Source organism: Alternaria conjuncta, assembly GCF_024043145.1.
Source record: "Alternaria conjuncta strain BMP 0040 chromosome Unknown scaffold_12, whole genome shotgun sequence".
Classification (NCBI taxonomy): Eukaryota; Fungi; Ascomycota; class Dothideomycetes; order Pleosporales; family Pleosporaceae; genus Alternaria; species Alternaria conjuncta.
The window spans coordinates 150,483-175,687 of NW_026250101.1; the positions used below are offsets into that span (position 1 = coordinate 150,483).

Sequence of the window (25,205 nt, forward strand, 5' to 3'; positions counted from 1 at the left end):
TTTCTTGTATATTTTCATTCAGCGGCTCGCTGCCGTTTTTCGACGCTTCACGAAAAGCACATCGTCGCCCGGGCATGATTGGACGGCCTTTTCCTGTTTTGGCTGTACGTCAAGAGAGTTGGTTATGGGAAAAAGTCTTGATCCAGGAAGAGCGTTTGGTGGGAGATACAATGTGGGTGGATGGGAGAGCGGATGCTTGATGCGAGCAATGAATGAAGCAGTGCGTGGTCTGCACGACGACTGTGGCTGTAGGAGAGCGAGTGTTCTCTCGTTTTGGCGGATGACTGGTGTCTGGGATGCGAATTAGCAACTGAGAGCCGGCTGAGGTTGAATGAAGAAACCGGAAAAGTCCCCACGATTGGGTGGGCTCCTCAACTTATACTGCGCCGTTTTCATGCACCGTGATGGATGTGCGCTAAACTAGTTTGTCACGGTGGGTGGGATGCTGCCATGCATGTACTCTTGGGTGGCTCCGTGATGTCAGACTTGGCAACCGAATTCCTGACAGTGATGTTAAAAGTCACAAGGAGCAGATTGCATTAGACTAAGAAGTAAATATAGACGCTGTACTACATCTCGTGATGGCCTGTGTGATGGCGATGGCGGATTGGAGTTGGAGGGGAAGGCGCCAAGACCCTGTGCCTTCCCGCCGTTAACGGTTAGTTTACATCCCGCCTAAACCCAAACAACTTATCGACAGCGCCCTCGCGATCCAACCGCGACACCACCGACGCGTCACCCGCACCCACACGCGCATTCATTCCTTGCGGACACGACTCTGAAGATGGCGCCCACAAAGAAACGCGAAGCGCGCGAAAACAATTACTACAACGTTGGCGTGCAGGGAAGGTAGGCAGAGAGACGCTCTGATGTATGCGCGTAAACAATAACTGACATTGCGCAGGAAGACTGGCATCACACTCGCAGACAAAGGCGTATACGACGAACATGGCCTCGAACCAATTTCCGGCATCTTCTCGTCGCCAGAGAGATCCCCACCCAAACAAGGGAATGATGCGACAGGATCAGGCTCGATGGAAATACAAGAGAGTGCGCAGATGTCGACGCAATCGCGAGGGATGTCACTAACAGGCCCGCCAGGTTCAATGCCAGAACTCACCACATCCCACCAGATCTTGCGCAACAACCGAACGCTCCTCCCTCCACCCCGATCGCGATCGCCCAAGAAGACCAACCTCGGCTCCTCGCCGCGACGGCAATCCTCCATGGCGCCGAGGGGAAGCTCTCCTCCCCCATCCAGCCCCATCCGCGACTCCGCACAGCCGATTGCGCGACGCCTCGACTTCGAACAGGACGAATCAAGCCTACAAGAGACGCCAGCGCTGAGCGGCTCAGGCGCGCGACGAGGAAAACGATCAGATGTGTACGATATACCGGAAGAAGAATCGCCGGGCCCGGCAGAGAGTGCGATATTTGAAGAGAGCATTGTGCAGGAAGAAATCACTGCCAACGAGTTGGGGATAGCCGCTGAGGAGAGTTTCGTTGCGCAAATCGGAGGCGACGAGAGCATGGCCGATGACCAGGTCGTTGAGGACCTTGAGGAGCTGGATCGTGAGGAGGAGTCTGAAATTGTTCCAGACCCACCAAAAGAGAAGGCCAAGAGGGGTAGAAAACGAAAGAGCGATGTGGTGGAGATTTCAGAAGGGGAGCAGGAACCAGCAGAGAAGCCGCGCAAACGGGGCCGCCCTACCGCAGCGCAAGCTTTGGAGTCACAGAAGAGCAAGAAGACTGCGCCAGCCGAGCGCCGACGCTCACAACGTGTATCCGACGTCAGCGAACTGGACGCGCCCGTGGATGACTCGATCGATCAATCTGAGCAGGTTGAGGAAGCACCCGTTGCGCCGAAACGACGAGGACGGCCACCCAAGGTGCAACCGGTTAGCGAACAAGAGAACAGCATCGTTGAAGCGCCAGTCGACGACTCAGTAGATCAATCGGAACAGGTCGAGGAAGCGCCTGCACCGAAGAAGCGCGGCCGACCCGCGAAAGCGCAGCCAAATGGGGAACAGGACGACAGTATCGTTGAAGCGCCGGCCGACGACCCAGTAGATCAGTCGGAACAAGTCGAGGAAGCGCCTGCACAAAAGAAGCGCGGACGGCCAGCTAAAGCGCAGCCAAATGGCGACAAAGCAACATCTTCAGCATCGGCATCAGCATCAGCCAAACCAGCGAAGCCCAATGCAGAATTCACAAAGCCCGCGAAACCTGTAGGCAGACCGAAAGCAAACGCAGAGTCCAAAGCGAAATCGGCAAGTGCAGAGCCAAGGTCCAATGGAGTATCAAAATCCAAGACTCCACAGGCGGAGAGTGAGGAGGCCGGTAAGCTGGTAGATGCGTACGGAAATCCTCTCAGCAGAAAGGATATCGACCAAATATCTGCGACATCAGCTGGCTCACGCTTCGGACGGGGACGACATCTTTCAGTATTCCGCGAGATGGATCCCGACAATGTCGCTCGCATAGGACGGACAGGCAGACATCGTGTTGCGCCCATCGACTTCTGGAAGAACGACCACATCTCCTACGACCCCGACGGCAGCATGTCGTCGATTGTGAAGAGTCAAGCAGTGGAAGAAGAGAGGAGACCCACCAAGAAGTCCAGCTACAAGAGCAAAAAGAGGGCGCTCACTGTTGTCGAAGAAGAGGAAATCGAGCTCGACCCCTGGGAAGAGCAAGGCACTCTTGTTGGCAACTTTAGAGGTTTCGACACTGTTGGTGATGTTCCCTCCAACGACATCATCGAGGACAGTAAGTGGCCTCAAACCTCAAGAACGATCAATTGTCACTAACCATATCACAGCCATCGCATGGAACGAAAGGGGTGTCGAGCCCGTAGCCGTCGGAGATGGCGGCTTCAAATACGCAAAGATTGGATCCATCGGCAACTTCTTCAACTGGGGTCTCATCGAACTCGGTCCGGATCAGATGAAGCGCACGAAGAATTCACGGTACATGCACATGATCTTCAACGTACAGTCTGGTACTGTGGAAGTACGTGTGCATGAGAACGAGTTCACAGTCCACAAGCAAGGTGTTTGGCAAGTCCCTCGAGGTACGTTCTTTCTCACCATTATTCTCCGTCACTTCAGCACATTCTCGAAGACGCACGGCAGCATGAAAAGACCTGTCGCCGTGCTCCTTCACTTCCTTCCATGCATGCCCCCCGCTACAACAGCCCCCATCCCACTTCCCTTACTTCCCCCGTCTCTGTACGACAGCCGTTGCATTATGCTCGACGCCATCCGGGTGTTTGCATATCCCCATCTCACACCACACTTGCATGCCCGCGTTGTACGGTCCTGCTCTGCAACATGGCACGACATTGGGGGGACCAGGGGCGCGTCCGACAAGCAACCAGGGCAAGCGAGCACACTGGCGAAGCGAACCCGATTCTCGTCACCCGCATGGGCGTGGCGCTGACTGCAGCATGCTGTGTAACCATTGACGCTGAAGCCTCGCCCAACCGACGGTGCACAGCATTGTCGTTCGCTTGCTCTTGTGGCGGTTACCAAACTTGCTCTAAGCCATCAGGCAAAGAGAGAGAGAAGAGCGCGGTTACGGCGCGCCACAAACACTGAGCACAACAAACCGGCGCCTCTCCGATCCGCTTGCGCTCTCCAACCCCAGTCTTTTCTTTTCGTTTCGCAAATTCCCCCGCCCTCAAAGCTGTCAGCCAACCATCGCTTCGCGTGGCGCTCACTTTGCCGCTGTTTCCTTGCTCAAACCCTTTCTCGCGCTCTCATTGGTCAAAAAGCACACGCAGCTAACGAAGTGTTCAATCACAACAGGCAATACTTATAGTATCAAGAACATCGGCAGCGGGACGGCTCGTGTGTTCTTCGCTCAGGCGAGGGAACTGCATGTCGAAGAGGCGGAATAATGATGATGATGGATGGTGTCGAGTTACATGTTGCCTTTGACGACAGACAGACAGGCAGGAAATCATCTTTGCATACACATGTTTGAATTCAGTAGCGGTGTAGAACATTGGAGATGCTCCCCATGTAGCGGTCAACGTTCGTATGTGTGCAGCATCATGGGTTTTTCGAAGCTTCTTTTTTGGCTCTCACAAATGCGAAAAAGGACACCTTGATGGTCTGTCGTTCTTCTGTGTTCTTCTTCCGATTTCCCTGCATTGTTCGCGCGCTTGTCGACGTGTTCGCGCTGAGGTGGAGATGGTGTGGGTGGGGCGCATGCTGCAGGTGTTTTGGCCCGGTGATACTTGAGAAAGGCTAAGCGCCGGGGTTTCTTTCTCGCTTTTAGTGAGGGTTTGGGAAGCGGGTGAAGCGCGGTTGCCTCTCTCTCTACTATCGACACGATAGTCTTGTAGAATATCGTGGCCCGATTGGGATAGGCTAAGCTAGAGGAATAGGGAATAGATACGAGTACGCGTCGAGATATAGTCAGGGATGTGGATGATGACATATGTCGATTTGTCCTTGCAAACTATGCTTCCAGCGGATCTGATTATGCGTGTTCGCTCGATTCGGAATTATTTGCTTCCGCGGGAGGGACTGCGGCTTCCCGTACGCATAATCTATCGCTACAGATGAGAGAAGAGAACGCAGGTTCACCGCTCATTTACCGGGTTCTCGTGCTTTGTTTTTGGCGGTTTGATGTGCTGCGAGCTGCGAGCTGCCGTTGCGCGGGAAGGCATGGTCAGGGAGATCAGTATGAGATGGGGAAGGTGTCGGATGATGGGTAGATGCGAGTTGTGGTACAACGACGTGACAGTGACGGACTACATACTGACTCTGCGAAAAATCTTGAGAACATGGAACCTGGGCGTCCATAACTTGGAGGACGTTAGATGGAGGCTAGCAAGGTACATGTCGTATGGCGAAGGAGAAGTGTTTTCATCGACTGGCTCCTACGTCACCAGTCTCAGTCACTCTCGTCTGGCAGAGACACCGCGACCAATTGCAGTGGAGTTGGAGTGACCCTTCGGTATCTCGACGGCAATCTACGTCGGCATTCCCCCAGTCACTCCAACATCCTCAGCCTCGTTCTCATACACTCATATCGTTAATGTAGCTCTTCCATCGTTACATTCACCGGGTCTATTCTGTACATCTTGCAGCTGCACCTATCACTGCATCTACGTCTGCATCCGCGTCTTGTATCACTCAGCCTGCGGCTTGTATGCCGAAATCATGTCATCCAATCAGTCAGCTGTTACACAAGATTGACTGGCTGTCAGCTTTCCCCAATGTATATATCACCATGCATCTATGTGGGTTCCATTGCACTTCGTGTCACGCCGTGAGCAAGTGATCAGCTTTCAGCCTCGTTTTGAGGTACTTACCTATCGCTGCATGTGAAATTAGCACACGAGAACGAGGAGAAAACCACACCCGAGCTGATGTTCAGGGGATGTAGTTCTTGGAGACATCATGATGAAGTAGAACATTACAATATTACGCGTAGTGAGGCTACGCAGTACACCTATGCCAGTTTATCACGCGTTGTCATCACTGCCTCTACGGCCTAACTTCCTACATCCACAGTAACGCATAGAATCTCATCGAAGTACACATTCGCCACGTTCAAACCTAACTCCAACTGCGTGTGGAAGCGGTGTGCCAGCCATGTGTTGTACGCCCTCCACCTTGCCTATCTCCATTTCACTCTCCATCCGCCCTGGACACAGTGTAGTGTAGTCCACAAGCGAAACGTTCATGGGTAGTTCAGATGTATGCCTCCCCTACACCTCGTACATTACGGCTACCATGATAGAAGTACCGAGACCTGCATCCAAGATACAGTACCACTACCATTACCACTACCGTAATCTCCACCTGCACACACTACTCCTACACAGCCTCTCCCATGGCGATATCGAGCGGTGAGAAGCGGTGTAAAAACATCCATCTGCAATCTGCATGTCTAAAATAAGATTTCGCAGCCTCCGAGATAATGTACATTGCCACAATCCGGTGGAGGATACATACCGGAAACCTACAGAAAGCCACTTATCCAACAACAGTTCTCGCCCAGTTCTCGCCCTGGTATAGTCGAGTTATTGTTGTTGTAGCGGTGTGGAGCGGTGTAGAACACTGTAATAGTGTAGTCAGTCCCGACTAGACCCTTGCGCCGCCACCAGCCTTGATCCGAACTTCGAACTAAACGACTTTGTGACGTCCGGTGAAGATGGATACACACACACCACGGGTGTGGTACCTTGCACTACTTATCTCGCTAACAGTAGAGAGTATTTGCGTTCTGTTTCCTTCCCGCCGGAGGGAAATATCTCGGCCGGTAACGAAAGAAACCATGGAGTTTCATGCCGTTCTAGACGGTGGAGGAGCAATGCAAGGGCAACGATGTTAGTAAGGATGAAGATGCAAGCCTAGCTCGCCGTTACCTCGCCTCGAACCAAGACGTTGACAGAGATTGAAGGTGTGGAAGAAAAGTCCGTGACACCGCTCCTTTGCGCAATTGAATACCAGACCCAGACCAGCCTGAGGCCTCCATGGCATCTGTGTCGTGTTTGGCAGTTTGGCAGTATGGGTTGTAAGCTGTCCTGCCATCTCTTTCCTCCATCATCACCCCACCAACTACCTCATCATACCTCATCAACCCCACTAAGCTTTGGGTCATCGAAATGTTAACCACGAGACACCACGTTTCAAAACAATTTCCAAACGCGCAACCGACAGCCAATCGGCATACCTAAAACAATCACAATCACATGATATTGTGTTCAGCCTCACATGCGCCTCGTCCGCTGTCGTGCCATAGGCCAGTCACACACAGATCCAGCTGTCACTTGTCGCAGAAGTTCGGAGAGCCTTAATTCCCAGGACTGGGACCGTAACTAAGCGGGGTAATTCAAAACGGAAACCCAAGTTTTAAGGCATTCCATTATCCTGCCAATCTGGCATTCATGGACTTTACTCCATCCATAGGTACTCCAGATTTGATGAGTGGGTGAAATGATGCGCTGATTCCTGGTGTCTCATCATAATGGTTGGAACTCGTGACGAGGGATTAACCTAGTGCAAGTCGCGATTCTCTCACAAGAACGGTGTGGGACCGGCGAAAACCGACGCCAAAAGTACCAAACTCGCGCGGTATGCGGTCGGCTTTGAATGCCGGAGCGAATTGCGCGATGGAGGACTGCCCGAGGTCGAAGGACCAAGGTTTACTGTCTTGCGTAGGTAAGCTACTTAGTAAACCAGCAAGATGCAAAACATGAATCGTGTAGTCGCTCACCTGTCGCGTGCTTTGTCAAAAAAGCAAAAGGCATCTCGGTCTTGTTTAGTCTTGGTGCCTGGTCTCGGGTCCTTTAGCGGGCTACGGTTCGTTCATTCTCCCCTTTGGGGGGATGGAGGGGCGGGCGAGCATGTCTGGGTGAACAGGGCGTGAACTATTCGATCGGCGCCACTAATCTCGCACTCGTCTGTCCTTTCCCTTTCTGACTCGAAATCGCACCGAAATTCTGCGGTGTGTGGAGTGTCACGTCGTCCCACTTGGGCGCTATGTCTCAGGTTTGCGATCGTCATGGTATCGCGATTTCGGCGGTGATAATTTCCATTGTCATTGCGGATGAGGAATGCGGTTGCGGGATACACCGTGGGAAAGCCGTTGGGCATGTGTCGGATGCCGATGTGTGGGTTTCGGATGCTGAACCAAACTATAGATCTACTACTGCATGTACAATACTGTTACTGTACACCTAGTGCAATACTTGCTTGTTGGGTTGTATGGATTGGCGAGTGTTTGCACGTTTATTTGCATTGGGCTGCTTCTTTGACGCAGGAGGCGACGAGCGCTGGCTGGTGGCTTGCTGTATGAGCTGATGTGAGCCGATTTCCCATTTACTTTTGGCCAAAGCCCCATGCAGCTTTGCGCGAACAGACGGACGCCTGTCTCAGCAGCCCGAGGTCTGTTCAGCTGCCTCGTCGAGGGATGATGACATTGAGCGAAAGGTTCCGATCCCCAAAATAACGACATGACCACATCGCAATGTCAATGTGCGCATGGCGGGCGACGGAGAAGGCTCCGATCGGCTTAATCTCATCTGTTCGCGCGCTGCTCGCAAGCTCAAGCCAAAGGCCGAAATTAGATGGCACGTGGGGAGGGATGATGCAAAGAACATTCTTGAGACGTTCGATTTGGTCTTCCCGCCCGCACGGCTTAGCCTGCTTCAGGACCAGCCCCCATGTCGCATGACATGGAACGCGGAGCCAGTTCGCCGCCAAACGCGTGGGCAGCAAGAAGTAAGGGACAGCGCCCTCGACACTGTTTCCATGGAACAGCCCTGATGCAAGCGGCGGACGTGCCTGGCCCACACACATGTCACGGAACGGTTTTTTCTCGCTCCTGCGATTGACCCATTCAATTGCCATGCTCGCCCTTGTCAGTTGTTTCGGCCTAAGGCAGCGATCCCGGGCGATCAGAGAACCAGCATGCAGGAGGGTCGTAATCTTGCGACAACGATATGTGAACCAACATGTCATAATTGTCGTACGATGTGGCAAAGCCGATGAGAAGGTTCGCGCGGGTAAGGCGACGCCAGGCACTCCTAGCCGCACACTCCTGGTGTGCACTGAACGCAGAAAGGGATGGGTGGTGGCAGGCCCTGGGGTGGATCTGTGTATGTGTCAAGTGAAAGGGTGTCGTCATGTGCACAGTCATTCTGTGAATGGTGGCATGTCAGCGCCCATGATTCGCGTTTGGCGAACAGGTGGGAGATTTGGCCCTCGACTACCCATGCCCTCCATGCCGCATCGGGAAGGCTTCTCGAAGGGCTGCGATCGCCGGTCAGTGCCCGCGAGAATAACGACACTGTTCATGCATAACCTCTTTTGCGCCGTGATTTGTTTATGCAACGCAACACGAGCAGCGCCGAGGAGCGGCTCGGCCGTTTGACAATAGTTCACCCATCCGTTCCCCGATCATGCGAACACCTATTGCGTCGCATGGCCGAGCCCCGGGGAAAAAAGTAACGTAAGGAGCGGTGCCCATGGTCGCCGTCTTGGTTCGTCTGCCCATTACCGTTCCGTTTGTGTCATGTTGCATGGTTCGAGTTTTGTCGTCCCATGCGCCAGGTCACGCTGCTTTGGCTTTAGTTCGGCATTGCGCCGTGTTTTGGTTTTTTATGCCGACTCGCCTGACGGCACGTAGATGAATGACACAATCTGCCTGAATGCGATGTCGTGGATATTGGCGCGAACGAACTGGCGGGTAGGTGGGTGGGCGTGGCGGCGACGGCAAGGGGAATATGTCATGGGCATAGACTTTGGACTAGGCGTGGCCTTCTAGAAGCATCATGGAAGGTTTTTTTCTGCAAAGGCACGCACTGGGCAGGTTGGGTGGTGAAAGCACTGAAAGGGCGTGCCTTGGGCGGGTTGAACTAGGCTGTTTCAAAGCGGTTCGTGAGGGCTGGGGCACGTGCGAGCACCATCTCAGCCTTGTGCTCCGAGTGGGACGGGAGCGGAGAGCGCGCGCACATGAATTGGTGCCTTGGGCGTAAACCAAACTTTGTCGAGGCCGATTAGCTTTGGCAACTGCAGGCAAAGGCGGCAACCATGGGAATGATGGAATTTGGCCAGGCTTATCGATTAGCAGCCACGCAGCCCTACGGCATCCTCAAACACGCCAGCCCGCCAATCACGTGCGCCGCCTGCTTTTTGCGGGGCGCAACACCCTCTTTGCCTGCACAGCAGAACCGATGACACGACACCCAGCAGCCCAAGCCCTAAAATAGTTTGCATACACACTTACGCATTGCAGCGCCATGCAAGGACAGCGAACCGTTCTAAAGACAAGTTCATGCAAAGCAGCCCCCGTGTTGCCCAATCGCGTGGCCCAAAAGTGAGGCTACGAGGCTGTGCTAGTGGAGACAGACGTGATGATCGTGAACAACGCACCTTTACCACACCCTCCTGGCGAACGTGTAGTAGACAGACACTGCGTGAGACAGCCACCACACTCCCCCACCCACCCAGGAGGCGAAAAATTTCCGACTGGAGCTAAGCTTTGCTGAACACACCCTGAAGCGGTGACAGCGCAGCGCTCCGCGCACGCTGAGTCGGCCACGTAGGTACCTGTTTGACCGACCTTTTGCTCAGGCATGAGCAAGTGTGGCACCCATGGCCGCTACGTCATCATACGATGATCCGGGGTAGACGAACGTTGTTTTCCCGGCGGTGGGAATCTCGTTTGCTGTTCACCGCCACGCCACACACCTCGTACGTGCAGGGTCATGCCGGACGGCCTGTTGCTATGTTGAGGGACACGGTAACTTTGGAGGGTCCGAAAGAAACGTAATTAGGGAGGGATGGAGGGATGGAGGGCGGGTTTTGCTTCTCGGAGATGAACGGAACCGTTTGGTTCATGTTGTATTATAATCTTGCTACGATGTGCTGGCCATGCTGGCTGGCAGGGTACAGGTGGCGAGCGCGAAAAAAAGTCTTTCCAACGTAGTCTTTGATACACTTCGAGGCCGTAAACTAGCTGGTTGAACACGTAGTTCGACACGTAATATCTAAGAGGGGGGAAAACATCGGTGTAAAGGTATACTCGCCACGCTATGCCGCTGGGTGTGCTTGTGTTGAGATGGATGATTGAATATAGAGAAATGCGAATGAACCACACCAAAACAGTGCTGTGACAAACAGGTTCATGGAAAAAACAACCATGATAATGGAACAGAATGCGAGTCTAGAGGGAGAAACAAACGCTATGATGTTCAGCAAAATGCGAGAAAAACAGAATGCCAGACGAGATTGATATCCATGCGGAAAAAGATGTTGACAACCAACCCACGCTAAATGCCACAGTCGTGCGGAACAATGCCCCTGCGTTGATCTTCATCCAGGCTCTGCAGCGCGGTGTTCCCTATTCTAAGCTTTCGTGGTATACCCCGTGTGACTCCTGAACCCTTCTCTCTTTGTTTGCGCCGAAACCCCTGGGTATACCCACGCTTCATTACGGTTCCTGCCCGAATGTTTGTGTATGCATGCGTCCCGAAATATGTCTATATCCCATCTACTACAAGTAAAGAAATCGTTGAATAATGCGAGTGCGAGACGTGTCTATGCGACTGCCGATGCGGGTCGCTCGTAAGGTGTCGACGGTTGGGGTGGCGATGGTCGGTCGCTTTCCTCGCGCTTCATGCTCTTGATGCTGCCGGTGCCGCTGCGCTGCGACATGCGGTCGGGACTCCTCATGCCCTCACTCCGTGTGTGGTGCTCTGCTCGTGACGGGCCTGCAGCCTCTTCTTCCCTTCTCCTCTGGTGGTACGCCTCCATGTAGCTGGGGATGCTGCCCTCTTGCTTGATAATCGACTGCATGCCTGGTACAGGTGCTGTCCTGGCTCCGCTGATCAGGTCTTCTTCCGACTGGGGTTGAATCTGGGGAAGAGGTTGGCCTAGTTGAGGGGGCACGCTGGACCGGTTGCGAGGGTCTGCGCGCCTGCGACTGAATGAGCTGTTCCTCCTCCTTCGTCCGCCCGCGCTGGAACCGCTGTCGGTCCGCTGGTGGTAGCCGTGCATCGGACCTTGGGGCATGGGCGGGGGCACCTGATGCAGCTGCGGCGGCATCGGCGGCGGGTTTGGCATCAGTTGAGGGGCGTTGGCAGGCGTGAAGCCATGCGGGGCAGAGGCTGGTATAACGGGCACTTGCGATGGCGAGCTCATGCCTGTGCCGGTTGCAGATGGGTGGAGCTGAAACACCGGCGCATTCGCACGCGCGCTCATCTCCTGCTCACCCAGCTGCCAGTGCATCGATTCGGCGGACCGCCAGGGAATGCCCATCTCGGTAGCGACCTTCTGCCACATTTGGTCCTTGAATCTAAGAAGAGTCAGTATTGATTTTGGGTAGAGTGCGCGGAAATGCGTCGCATACGCGTGCGGCAGAGTGGGCTGGGGTAGATCTGAAACCAAAGAGGTGGGCTCAAAACGAAGGAACGGATGACCAAGATGGAGAAGTCTGGCCATCCGGATTTGTCGAGTGGTACATACCGAGCGTAGAGTCTTGCGAGCTTGTTTTTCTTCTCCTCGTCCCAAATGGCTCGCTTCTCGAGGTAGTTCTGGTATCGTAGTCGGCAGGAAATGGAGCTTCTTCCGGGTAGTCGTTTCGCAATGTCGTCCCACTTCATTCCCTGACCCCGCAGCTCGATGGTCAGGTTGTCCTCCTCTGGTGTCCATTTGGACTGTTTCTTGGCCGGGCTTTCGTCGGGTAGCGGGGTTTGAGATGCCTGTCGCTTGAGTGTTGAAGGAGGGGAGCCATTAGTATTTTGCGGGTGACGGGGTGGGGAAGGTCCATGTGGGCCGGAGTAAAGCGGGCGAAAGTGTGGGAGTGGTGCGGGTTCAGCGTGGCGGTGAAGTTCGGAGATGGCAGGTAGAACAGGTCCTCCTAGCATTGATCCGGGTCCTTGGGGTGCTGATGTCGGTGCCTGTTGGTATGCAGACATTGGCGCGTAGTGCGGGGGGCCTGGGTACGCGGGTGGTCCAGAGGCATACGCCGGCGACGCTCTTTGCGATGGTGACTGTGTGTATGCTGAAGGTGCGGTTGTGTATCCTCTGGTCGCTCCTGTCGAGTGGGACACATTTGATATGGTGCTCTTCTTGCTCGCAGGTGACTCTGAGCCCCGAGCGCGAGGCTCAAGGAGGAGGTTGATATCCAGGATGACGGTGAGGGACTAGCTTCTAGCCAGCCCATAAAATGGAGAAGGTTGTCAAGAGACCTGCGTCCTTGGAAAGCTCAAGTTACCGAAAGATGTACAGTCGGTCAGTCAGTAGCGGTGTTGGGGTAGACGGCTGTAGGGTGTGGAGTACAGCAGATAGATGGCTATCTATAAGTCGAATGTGTACCGATCAGGTCGGGCGTTGTCGTAAGGTAGCCTCGCAGATGATTGACAGGAAACCGTCGTTTGATCAGCCCAGGTGTGGCGTTGGGCAAAGGCAAGGCAGAAACTGAGGTTGTATCCGTGTCGTGTGGGTGTTGATGTGCAGGTGAAGTTGGTAAACAACAACAGGGAGGCGAAACGTGTTATGGGTAGCTGTGTATGAGGATGAACAGGAGAGGACAGTGGTAAGGTGATGAGGTTCGGATAGACTAAATGTGCCGACGATGACCCAAGTAGCCAGTTGCGAGGTACTTTGGATGATTCACGCTCTAAGTGGTCGATCGACTCGAGCTATTTGGGCTATGGGCCGGGGCTTTCGGAGCAGGGGGTGAAACAGGCCAACCACTCGGTCTGATGAATGACGGGCGTGCTTAGCCACTGACTTTTCAGGTCGAGAAGGTAGAGGAGTAGCGTAGGGGAGTGGTGGATACAGACTGGTAGGAGCAAAGGTAGGTAGGGTCTGAGGGAGTGAGCATGGATGTGTCAGTAGAGAGAGTTAGCGTGCGACTGTAATACTAATAGCAGGCATCCCTTGAAGCCCTGGGCTGGCGCCGCCTCATCGTCCGCCGCGGTAGGGATCCGGGGGCTTGGGATCAGGATGTACCCTTTGCGTTTCTGACTTGACACCCACTACCTCTGCGCTTAACGCTTTGGCGACTCGTGCTGGCGGCGCGCCACATTAACGACCCACAGACCACTTGCGTACCACAGCTGATCCGATCTAAGGAAGCATGTCTGCCGGAGATTTTAGCGAGACCAAAAAGAAAAGGACAGGCCAAATTGGCAGCGTTAGCTTGACACAAAAAGCACGACACCCGTTCTTGCGTGGTGAGTACTGCGATGACGTGTCCCCCACTTGGGAGGTCACGGAGGTCACGAAGGTGGTGGTAGCTATCAGCAACCTACTCGCAGTCTTTGACGTGGGAGACGACTCCGGTGCATTTGCATTACTGCGGTTTGATATTGGCTTCGCCGGCGTGGTGTACTGGGCGTCATTTGCTGCCCTCCTTTCCGTCAGGCCTCAATGCGCCCAAGACGGGGCTGCGGCGTTTGCAGGTAGCAGGGCCGCGTTCACGATCGTCGAGGAAGCGGCTGGAGCGTGTTTTCAGTGCTTGAGGCAACGAATCAAGGATTGTGATGAGCGGTGAACAGTCTCAGGGATTCGCTGATGGTTCGGAAGAGCACAAGCGCGATGACATGGAAGATCTGCAGCATGCTCGCCCTGCTCCGGCTATCTGACGCCAGAAGCGTCGCTACCGAAGCCTTGCGAACGGCTGACTTCATTAAGGCGGTGCAGGTGGTGATGTGTTCACGCCAACGTCGACAACGTTCAAGACGGGCTCCACCTGTGCAATTCCTGCGTTCATGTGTCCGGTCAAGAACCCCACTGTGGGCGGCGATCTAGCAGCGTCGCAGCATGCGCAGGAGGAGCGGTGAACTGCGGTGAACTGCCGGCGGCCGTGGGCGTGACGTCTAGCGCGCGCCATGGCATCAACACGAATGGCACGATTAGCACGATGGACACGATGTTGGCCCGCTGGTGTTTATGCGACGATGTTGTGCGCGCACGTGAGGGGCGGTGCTGCTGTGTTGTCTTCGTGTTCGCGAGCCACGTTGTGTTTTGCTACGAGGAGGCGCCGCCCTGCCATGTCATCGGCGTGGCAGATTGCATCACGGGACCAGGGCGCGCGATGATGCGCATGAGGCGGTGAGGAGAGGCCGAACTGGATGGATGTTTTGAATGAGGTTGGATATAGCAGGCCCTTGGGCCAGTGGGAGCCGACATGCAGGTGCATTAGCCATGAACCATCCCCGTGCGCTGGCCAGCGCTAGGGCAAAGGGCCTTTCCTCGGCGGCGCCCACGGCCTGCTGAGTGATTGAAGGATCAAAAGACTCCCCACAGACCAGACGAGCACACAATCTCACCGCGCCGACGGCATGCGAACTGCACTTCCGCAGCCCTGGTCAGTCTGGTCGGTCTGGTCGAGTCTGCCTCTATCGCCTCTATCTGCCGCTTTGGGGGGTCTTTGTCTGCTTGGTCCTCTCGGTCGCCTTGCAGGTGTCTTGCAGGTGCCACAGCCTCTACATGAATCTATAAGGCGCAGCACTCTATATTTACAGACGCGTGCATTGCATACATCGCATACAAGAGCGGTGAAGGCCCCAGTTGGAGTTAGTTGGAGGTATTGGAGGCATTGGAGGAAATGACTTGTCTCGTTGACGCTGGCTGCTATGATGGGGTGCTGGCAGGCGCCCGCAGACAGCCGTCGAGTACCGACATCTGCATCTGATCAAGTGCAATCACCACGTCTTGGCTGACGAGCGCATGGTTTTGCATTAGTTGGATGAGGCAGCTCGACCCGGAGCAGGCCTTCCCTCGACGAAGATCATCAGAAATAACCGCCCACGCGCGAACGATGCCAGCGCACGGCGTGGGTAAATACTGTCCCACGCATCTCACATCGTTCGAGGCGTGGGGTGCGTGGGTGTTGCCGTTCGTCGCGGTTCGCCGTGTCCTGAGACATTCACTGTGGTTGACAACCACGGCCTTGGCATCGCTTAGGATACTCGATACGGCCCTGCGCAACCCTCTCCAATGCTTTTCTTCGGCCCTACACCACTCGTAACCATCCCGCATACGGAGCGGGTCACCTGTCAACCGTACACCATCACCACCACCAACAGCGCAGAGTCCTTCTATATACATACATTACCCCTCTAGTGCACCTCGGCTCTGCCCCTCGCTCGCCATGTCACTCCAGAGCGCGGCAGACGTGCCGCTTCTCATTAGCTCTCCCAATTCGTCCTCAGAGCGCCGTATATCGCCGTCGTGGTCGCTTGCGCAGCTCAAGGCCCGCCTGGAGCCCATCACCGGTGTGCCCGCCAGCAGTCAACAGCTGTCGCTGCGCGTGGGCTCTCAGGATGCCGTTGCCCTCACGGCCGCCGACGAGGAACAGACGCGTCTTGCTGCCTTCCCGCTGCAGCCGTATGCGGAGATAACCGTAAGTGCTTCTTCTGCTTTCTCATTGCACGCGCGCCGCAGCCCTGTCCTGGCTGTGTCGACGCTGCCGTCCTCTCGCGAGCTGCCACATCTCTGCCACCCCGGCTCGCCTCTCTACTTCCTTGTATCTACTCTACACCCACGCCTAGCAGTTTCATGCGTCGCTCTGCTCGACTGCCCCATTCGTTGTCAGGTCCGACGTTGAGGCTGCGCGCTCCAGTCAGGTCATGCCTGCATATTTGCATGCCCCGCACTGCCCCTCTCTTCCCAATTGCTGCGCCTTGGCACGCGATCCGCGCGGAAGCCATCCTTCGTTTCATCTGAGTTACCAGATCGTCTGCAAGCGTTGGGCACGCCGGGACGCTGCTGGCACTCGGCATTCAATACCGACAACATAAACTTTCGCAATACCGGATAGCCTTTCGCTGCTGTCTTGCCATTTCTTTTTCGGCGCTTCGGCCCTACTCCAATGCCTTACATGGCCTCATGAATCACCCCTTGTACCGGCCACCTTGCTAGAGCAATCTCAACTGACATCCCCGAGCAAATGAATGCTCGCAAACATGCTCCCGAGCTGACAGCCACGTCTAGGTCGTCGACACTCGTCCGCCGGGTGCGAGGACGGACTTCACCGACCTGTCGTCCGTTGAGAAGTACGAAATGCCCGCTGCTGAGTACGAGCATCGGACCGACAGCGTGCTTGCATGGAAGAAGGCGCAAAAGCTGGGTCGTTTTGACCCCGAGGCTCCCAGCATCGAGCAGCAAAAGATCCGCGCCTCAGAACGGGAGGTAGAGGAACGAGGTAAGCCGTATATCTCCCGCATGTTTCACCCACACCGTTGAGCCGTACGTTTGCGCGGCAGAGCGAACGCCGGAACCCGGACATCAACCATCGCATTGCAGCCTTGTAGTCATCCATGTCGTTCCAACGTGCAAAACGGAGATGCTTCAAACTCTTCCCAAACCGGACTGCTGCATACCTCCAAGGTTGCCGCCTCATCATAACAGGATTCACTATGTCTCAGCCTGTCATTACCCTCCGACAAGGACATCTGAGCGACAGGCAAGGCAATCTCGCATATCGAGTATCCTCTGACCAAACCCGTCATACACGACTACCCTTTTCGGCCCCCTGCATCCAACCCTTGGCCCAGACCTCCACAGCCGAGCGTATGGCGCTGGAAGCACATCCGTTAGGCAAAATGCCATAGTAAACCGATTAACACTCGGAAATCGCTTCGAGTGTTGCCGTCCTCCAACGACTGTCGTCGCTCCGCTAGGTTACCCGTTTCTGGCAGGGACCGGGCAGCGGCAAAGGGTGCAAGTCGCCGAAACCCTAAACTCAATTCTCAAAATAAGCGATCGACGCCTTCCTTGCCACCCAGCCTCATTCTTCTCCCCATTCTCCAGCTTCATTCGTCGACCAAGTCTCTCGGTAATACACTTCGACTACGACATGGTCCATTTCCTGAAATCTCCCTCTTCCTGCTCGCCCGAGCGAGATCGTCAGGGTGGTTTAGGGCACCAGATCCTCGGATGGCGCGGCCCGCATTTTTCCTTGCTTTCCAAAACACATCAGCACGTTACGCATCGTTTGCTCCGCTGAATGCCATTATCCCCGAAGGATGTGTTGGAGATTTGTGTTGATGGATCCAACGCCGCACCACGCCTCGATATTCGCGCATCACTGCCTCGCTATAGCATTGCATTGGGCAGCGCCTGCATCTGTCTCGAACAATCAGGCCGCCTTCCCCGCTTGAGCCTCGCCGTCGCCACCACATCTCGAGTAAGATGTGATCGGTGTGCATGAGGGACCGATTAGGCGTGCAATGATCTTGGGTTTCCGCGCATACGCGATGCTAGTTGCCAAACTGCCCGCCCGGCCGTCGGGACGTTGTTGTCCACTTACCTGTTCCGTTCCGCCTGGGCATAGGTTTGCTTCTTTTGCTCGCTTTCGCGTATACCTCCTGTCTTTGCCCAAACCATGGACGAATACGAGGGTTCGATAGGTTGGGCTCCACTGAACAGCGAACGGAGCTGATCTCGTACGATTATCCTGGCTGCATTCATACTTACACTTTGGTCCCCTTTACCGCATGTATACTTGCGAAGCGAATCGATTCAACTAACGCAAAACCCTTATTAGGTCTTTCTCTAAACGGTCGTGTTCGCCTCCAACCCGAGTCAGATGCGCGTCGGGGAACCATCTCCTATATTGGCCTTGTCCCTGAGATACCGGGTATAGGCGTCTGGATCGGCGTCACTCTCGACGAACCGACAGGCAAGAACGATGGCAGCGTCAAGGGCAAGCGATACTTTGAGTGCGGCAGCAATTACGGCGCCTTTGTGCGACCTGAACGCTGCGAGGCCGGCGATTTCCCCGCCCTCGACATGGGGGATGAGGATCTGGAGGAGCTGTGATCGGAACTCCGAATAGGGGGATGACAGGACAGGTATATCGGAGAACCACGTTGGTCGAGAGGGGAGATCAGGGTAAGCAGCCACGTGGCAGCTTGGGTGGTGGAATGGAATTGACTTCAACCTACACATGTAACTTCAAGCTGACTCCGCCTCCGAATACACAGACGAGACCGGCCTTGTACCGTGATCGTCTACCGCCGTCACAGTAGCTGCTTGCTACTATCTCTTCCCCCAAAACACCAACTAGATAGTCAAAAGCTAGCAAAAATGAAATTTGTTATAACGACTACAACAAGCTCGTTGTTTGTTACTTTAATAAACATAGCTAAGGCTGGAGTATATAAATCGCTCAACCTTTTACAAACCAAGTCGTATCACAGAGGTTACAGTCTACATAGCAGCGTTTTAATCACAAGTTCAAGTACGAAAAAGGATGCTGGAGTATACGCTGCCTTGACTACATACCCCGATATACCTATTCCACCGCCGTCTCACGCGGCAACGCCAACCCCAAAAGCAAACACAACCTCTCTCTACACCACTCAGCCTTCCACCCCCCCTCAAAATCCGGCACGCGCATCTCATCCTCCCACCCCCCAGCTTCATGAACCCGCTCAAGCTGCTCCTCCAGCGCAATCTTCAACACCCCCTCCAACCTTCCCAGCATCTCCGCTGTCAGCCTACCCGACAGATCTGTCCCCGTATGAGCCAAAACAGCTTCAACAAGAGAAGCCACCATGGTAGTTGTTGTGGGGAGGTGCCTGCTGAAACTGGCATGGTCCCAATTAGGAAGCGGCTTGTCGTCCCGCTTCGCTTGCTCGACCGCTTGTGTGACTGCGGTGCGGTATGTAGATGATAGGTTCCAGATTTTGTGCCAGATTGTTTGGTGGAGGGCTGTTGTCTCCAAGGGGGTGGTTTGGAGAGGAAGGAGGGTGTTGCGGTAGAGGTAGGATAGTGGGATGTCTTCCAATCCATCTCCACCTTCGACTTCGTCTTCCTCTTCAAATGGAAATTCATCGTCTTCTTCCTCATCCTCATCCTCATCCTCCCCTTCCTCACCATCCCACACCCCTCCCCCCGCAAAATAATACTCAACATCCCCATCCCCATCATCTTCCTCACCAAACCCCCCAAACTCAACACCCCCCTCATACTCCACCTCCCCCTCCCCGTCATCCAAAACAAAAAGCTCTTGTCTGCACAACGGGCACGTATTTGTCCCTTTAGCGCTCAACCATGCAACGATGCAGGGTTCGCAGAAGACGTGGTTGCAGCTTGTGGTGTTGGAGAAGGTTACGGCGGGGTGGCCGGTGGTGGTGTTGTAGTCTTCTTTGCAGATTGCGCAGGAGGTGTCGGTGTCGGAGGAGGGAGAGGGAGTGGTGGGTGTGATGTTGTGGGCGAGGAAGTGCGAGCGTGTGGGGAGGGACATTGTGATGGATATGAGGAGGGTTTCTCCTGGTGGGTGAGTTTTGACTGTGGTGGTGGATTGTGGTGGAGTAGGTGAAAGTCTTGAAGGTTTGGTTTGGAGTAGAGGTGAAAGTCGTAAAGAGTTGGTTTAGACTAGGAAGATAGTTCAGAGAAGGGATATGTTTTATACTCACAATGCTTAGAATCACTGCATTTTGCGGCTGCTCCTACCCATGGATAATACTTCGTATAATACTATGGTGCTTGCAACACCTCTGGTTGCAATGGCCCCGTACCACGGATCTCGTAGCGCGGAGGTCCTTCCCACATCCACTCAGAACGCGCCTTACTAACGACCTACTCATCTCTGAAGATCCACTTCCCACCTCTCCTATGTGCATCCAACCAGCGCTCTTGCACAATCGCCTTCTCTTGTTCCTTTGCACGTTCCCTATCTTCCTGCTGTTCCTGTGTCGTCGGAAAGTCCACTCGCCAGAACCCTGGCGGTGTTCTTCGTCGCTCGTAGGCTTCGCGATGCTTCCCTGACTCTTTCGCCATCTTCTTCGTCCGAGCTTGCAGAACGAGCTCTTGCCGCTCTTCGGATGACATCTGCGTGAGCTGCATGTTGCTGTATGCATCGCCCAGATAGTCCTCGAGTAAAGCCTCTTCTTCCGAGGGGCTGAGAGGGCCTTGCGCCTCCGCAAAAGCTCGAAAAGTGGAGCCACAACATTGCGGGTTAGTGCAGCCTGGAAGACACATGCGATCTCCTCGCTTGCGTACAGTCTCGGAGAATGCGTAGCTGAAGCCTTGGTTGTATTCGGGGTTTGGCTTGAAGTCCTTGACGCTGAGCTCGCCGACCGGCTTATCTCGGAGGCGAACCTGATCTTTCAATGGTGATGCACGACTTCTGCGAGTACCAGAGCGGGTCTCGGGAGCTCTCATGGTCCATATAGGGCCGTCGGGTGTCGGATCCTCACGAGGGCTCGCGCGGGTCTTTGACTTTGCGCTGCGCGCACCCTTACTGACGGAACGTGTCTCGGTAGTACGTGAGGAGCTTGCGGGAGGGGTTGGGTTCTGCTCGGTTTTGATCTTTACCGAACCTGATTTGGGAGTTTTCGGCGATGTCTTCCTTGGTGTCTGAGGACTCTTCAAAGCTTGTAATCTTTGGTTCATCTGCGCTCGAGCAAGGTGGGGCGGCAGCCTCGACCTACGATTATTCGCGGGTAATGCTTCGCCCGACTCTGCGAGGAAAGAATGCTTGTCTTGTTGATACGCTTGGGCTTGCCGTGAACGCTTCGTAGGAGGTTCCTCAGACGCACTGCTCACCACGTTGGGATCAAGGGGTCTCAACACACCGTCTCCTGCTTGCGTGGGTTCATTCGGCTCACTAAAGGCTCGTGCTTCGATACTCGCGGTGGCTTGAGGCTCGCCCATCTGATCGTATAGATCGTGCAGATCAGTGTCATCCAGATTTTCGTTCTTAACGGCCTGCGTAAGTGGCGCGCTGTTACGTCTCTGCTGATGAGGCGTTTCCACAGGATCTGTGTCATGTAAGATACGCGTCCGGGCTTGACGAGGAGTCTTGATCCCATGGGGCGCAGGATCGTCCAGATCCATCGTCTCGTTCCGAGTCATGTTGAAGGCGGGGAGCGGAGGACTACTGTGCGGCTCCTCTTTCACACGATGGGGCTTTATCGGCGTACCATCTGAAGAATGATCTGCGTATATCTCGAATCTGGATTTTGACGGCTGACCTCGTTTGCGTTTTAGTGACCTCTCGGAAACAAATTCGGGGAAATCATCGTCGTCTTCAGCTTCCATAACCTGTTCAAATATGCTCCGCGGCTCGACCTGCTCATCCACTGTTGTTTGACTAGAGCTTGGAATCGCTGAACGATGGCCTTCGTCCTCTGAGATGATGCGCTGGACGTGCGAAGAGACACCGCCGTTGTGTTCTTGATGCTGTTGTAACTCAACGTTCCCTGACCGAGTGCTGGCCTTTGGAGTGACAGTTGTGGTGGGGCTCCGAGGTTCCTCGCCGCTGACCGTAGTCGGAGACGCCAACCGACTCGTCATCCCTAGAACTGAACGCGGAAGCGGGGCTATGGGAGCGGGAGAGGAGCGATCTGGATTAGCGATGGATCCGGGGGTTCGCACGGTGGCCAATGAAACTGGACTGGAAGGTAGATGAGGCCGTTCTTCGGGAAGAAGGTGAGCTGTCGCCATATGTGACTTGTCGGCCCCGTCTCTGGCCTCGCTCTTCGACTTTTGTTTCACTGCTTGCCGATCTGCGTACTCTTGCCATGCGCGCACGCTCTCTTTCATGTCCCTGTTCTTTTGCATGACGTTCGCATTCTTCTTCTGGAGATACTTCACTTGTTGAGACATGTCCCGGTACTTCTTAGTCAAGTCGGTAAACCGGGCAGCAAGGTCGTGATACTCTTCTTCGGTAGCCTCGTTCGCAACCCCGTGATCTGGTAATGGTGCAGCGGCCTCTTGTAAAGCCGCGAGTCGTTGCTTCAACTCCTCATTCTCGGTAGCGAGGTGGCGATAGTCGTCGGACGCACTTGGTGCATCAAGTTCAGAGACATGCTGGTCGACTGGCCCCCTAATTTCGAGCTGTTCTTTCAGGTGCTCGTTCTCCTTGGCAAGACGCGCTGATTTCAGAATCTCGTCATTCAGATGTTGGAACAGTATTTGTTGGTTCTCCTCCTCTGCAGCAGGTCAGTATGTAACTCTGTGACTAAGACAAAACGCGTACTTTGATCTAGCTCCTTATGATGTTTCTCTTCTCCTGATTCATTCTTAGCAAAGGTCGACGCGTTAAATGACCATACGTACTCGTCTTCCATTCCTTCTCGAGGTCAGGCTTGATGACCTCATCGTATACGCGTGTCCAGAGCCCTTTGTTCTGCTCTACCCAGGCTGAAAACTCCGCCATATTGGACCGGTCCGACAAGGCATGAAAACGACAGGTGTGACAAGAGATGACTCGATGTTCGCGTGTGTCCTGAACAGGTTGCAGCATTAGGCGGCAACTACGAAAGATACGCGCTAGTGGAGCGCGCAGTCACGCGTACGCACAGACACTCTGCGATAGCGATAAGACATGGTGCCATTCCGACATCCCGAGGCGCATTCGCCGCCGACACGACAGCCATAGCCCGGTATTATGAAGCGCGCATACGATGGCGATGATGACGGCGAGCATCCAGCCAAAGTACAGCGGCTTTTACATCCCGACAAACTCTCTCGATTGAGCGAGGAGTTGCTTGTGCGCATACTGTCTTTCGTGCCCGTACCCTCGCTGCTAGTATGCCAAAGGTAGGTAACGTCATCTTCGCTACATGGCGACATTCGCTAACTGTTACAGGGTGTCGAAGAAGTTCAGTCGCCTTTCGGTCGATTCGGAATTATGGAAAGCCGCTTACTACCGCACATTCGTCCTCCCTCGAGCGTCGCGCATACCAGGCATCAGAGGCCCTGCCAACCCGAATCGGCTACACTACTCCTCGCGGCTATCGAAATGGCTAGAAGACGGCTACTTAGTCAAAGATGGGACACAGACGAACTGGAAGCAGCAATATCGGTTGCGGCATAACTGGACTCAGGGACAATGCGCCGTCAGTGAGATTGTGGTCGCTGAAAGGCCTCCAGACCCACCGCTGCTCGTCATGATGTCTAACAGCATCATCTATGCTGCCGACTCCATGTCGGGCTTGCGAGCATGGAAGTCGAAGAATGATAGGGAGCTACTGGCATCCACGGAACTATCTGGTGAAACAGATATGGCTCGGTTACCGATATCCATGGCCATAGATGCCTCGAATACGGACGATGGCACGGAGCGAGTTGTCATAGGCTTCGAAGACGGCTCCTTCTCCATTTACGCACTTAGGACGAATCGCAAGAAGTTCACGAATGTCTTCACCCATCCGCCGTCAACAAACGGAATGCTGTCGGCCCTCGCATACTCGTCGCCTTATCTCCTTACGATGACCGAAGACCACCTCCTCTCATTATACGCTTTTGAAGAGGTGCCTGGCACGTTCGGGCTATTAGAGGCACCGAAGCTGCTATACTCCCTACGATCGAACACCGCATGGCCACCTGTCTCGTTATCGCTGCGCACAACAGCACATACCATGACCGCCGCGATCGCATACTCTTTGCCGACGTACTTGTCCGGCTGGACTGTTGGTGTGCAGGAGCTCATACTGTCACACAAAGGCGACCTAATCGAGTCACGGCTGGCTACTGCGGCGGACGAACACTCATTTACACTCTCTACATACCGCGCGGCCTCTTCATCAGCACGCTCGTCGTCACCTTTACCAGATCGCGCCGATGAAGCCCTAGCACCGAGCGGGCCGAGCAGATCGAAACCTACCTCCATGTCGTACTCCCATCCGTATCTTCTCGTCGCGCATCCCGATAACACACTATCGCTCTACCTCGTCCGATCGACATCACAAGCACTATCGATCAGCTCCGGCAACCGCCTCTGGGGTCACACGTCTTCGATATCCGGCGCCCATGTCGGCATGCGCGGCAAGGCTGTGTCCGTGAGCAGACGAGGGGACGAGCTACGGGTATGGGATCTAGAGGGCGGTATGAACTCCTCCGCGAACCGCAAGCGCTCAAGAAATGGACAATTAAGCGTTCGCGTACAGCCATCCAAAACCAGTGAAGAGTACACCCAGGACGACGACTCGGGGCAGCAAGTGGGCCTACGGTTTGCGCTTGACCAAGGCTTTGACGACTCTTCCGTCAGTCGTGGTTGGGTCGGCTTCGACGAACAGAACGTCATAGTGCTGAGAGAGAAGAGCGAGGGCAGTCAGGCGTTGGTTGTCTACGATTTTACATGACCTGGCAAAGGTTCCGAGGCGTCCGCATCTGTTAACAAACATACCCCCATAGAACGCCGCCGATTCATACGAACATCGAACTTTCAGTATCTACCGGAGCTCGACACCGACGATACTTTCTCAGTTACTAATAGATGACATCAGTACACTCCTACATTTTCAAGGGGTCATATGCTTTATCTGCCGTATCCACAAGACATATCACAACACCCCGGACTCTCATGACTAAGAGACCATCATGCGTGATCACTCACATCGTACATCATGTATAAGACGCAGACCTGCGCTCATTATCCAAACATAAGCCTACACCTCCAACGACTGCGTCCTATTTGCCAACTTGACAAAATATCAGAGATGGATACAAGCAACACAGCTTTCCCGACGCAGCAACCAACCAACAACGCCGAACTCAACGCGACTCCTGCAATTTCAAACGATGGTCTGCTGCCAGCTCCGCTCAATGGGCCTGCATACGATGATTACAACCCTCTCGTTAACACCTTCGCAAACTCTTCCTCAGAGCGAACGTTCTACCGACGTGGCCAAGACGGACAATTGCATCGAAGCGGCGACCCGTGGAACAGTAGCTATATGCTCGATGTAAGTGGTTGCGGATTTGGACGACTGC

At 54.5% G+C, this 25,205-nt stretch overlaps 5 protein-coding genes across 5 annotated transcripts; 3 read left to right on the forward strand and 2 right to left on the reverse strand.

Annotated features, from left to right (window-relative positions):
* Positions 1-784: 784 nt before the first annotated feature.
* On the forward strand, positions 785-3,901 carry J4E85_008006 (uncharacterized protein; the record flags this gene model as incomplete). The annotated part of the gene is made up of 4 exons (XM_051472235.1): positions 785-849; positions 905-2,769; positions 2,822-3,073; positions 3,810-3,901. 4 exons carry the CDS (start codon positions 785-787, stop codon positions 3,899-3,901), a joined length of 2,274 nt encoding a protein of 757 aa, XP_051323700.1.
* Positions 3,902-11,063: 7,162 nt separating this feature from the next.
* On the reverse strand, positions 11,064-12,442 carry J4E85_008007 (uncharacterized protein; the record flags this gene model as incomplete). Its single annotated transcript, XM_051472236.1, has 2 exons — positions 11,064-11,820; positions 11,991-12,442. The coding sequence occupies 2 exons, from the start codon at positions 12,440-12,442 to the stop codon at positions 11,064-11,066; spliced, it is 1,209 nt and encodes a 402-aa protein (XP_051323701.1).
* A 3,185-nt stretch (positions 12,443-15,627) lies between these two features.
* Positions 15,628-18,299, forward strand: J4E85_008008 (uncharacterized protein; the record flags this gene model as incomplete). The annotated part of the gene is made up of 3 exons (XM_051472237.1): positions 15,628-15,879; positions 16,470-16,680; positions 18,025-18,299. The coding sequence occupies 3 exons, from the start codon at positions 15,628-15,630 to the stop codon at positions 18,297-18,299; spliced, it is 738 nt and encodes a 245-aa protein (XP_051323702.1).
* A 1,764-nt stretch (positions 18,300-20,063) lies between these two features.
* On the reverse strand, positions 20,064-22,647 carry J4E85_008009 (uncharacterized protein; the record flags this gene model as incomplete). Its single annotated transcript, XM_051472238.1, has 2 exons — positions 20,064-22,420; positions 22,548-22,647. 2 exons carry the CDS (start codon positions 22,645-22,647, stop codon positions 20,064-20,066), a joined length of 2,457 nt encoding a protein of 818 aa, XP_051323703.1.
* Positions 22,648-22,878: 231 nt separating this feature from the next.
* On the forward strand, positions 22,879-24,574 carry J4E85_008010 (uncharacterized protein; the record flags this gene model as incomplete). Its single annotated transcript, XM_051472239.1, has 2 exons — positions 22,879-23,030; positions 23,080-24,574. The coding sequence occupies 2 exons, from the start codon at positions 22,879-22,881 to the stop codon at positions 24,572-24,574; spliced, it is 1,647 nt and encodes a 548-aa protein (XP_051323704.1).
* Positions 24,575-25,205: the final 631 nt, after the last annotated feature.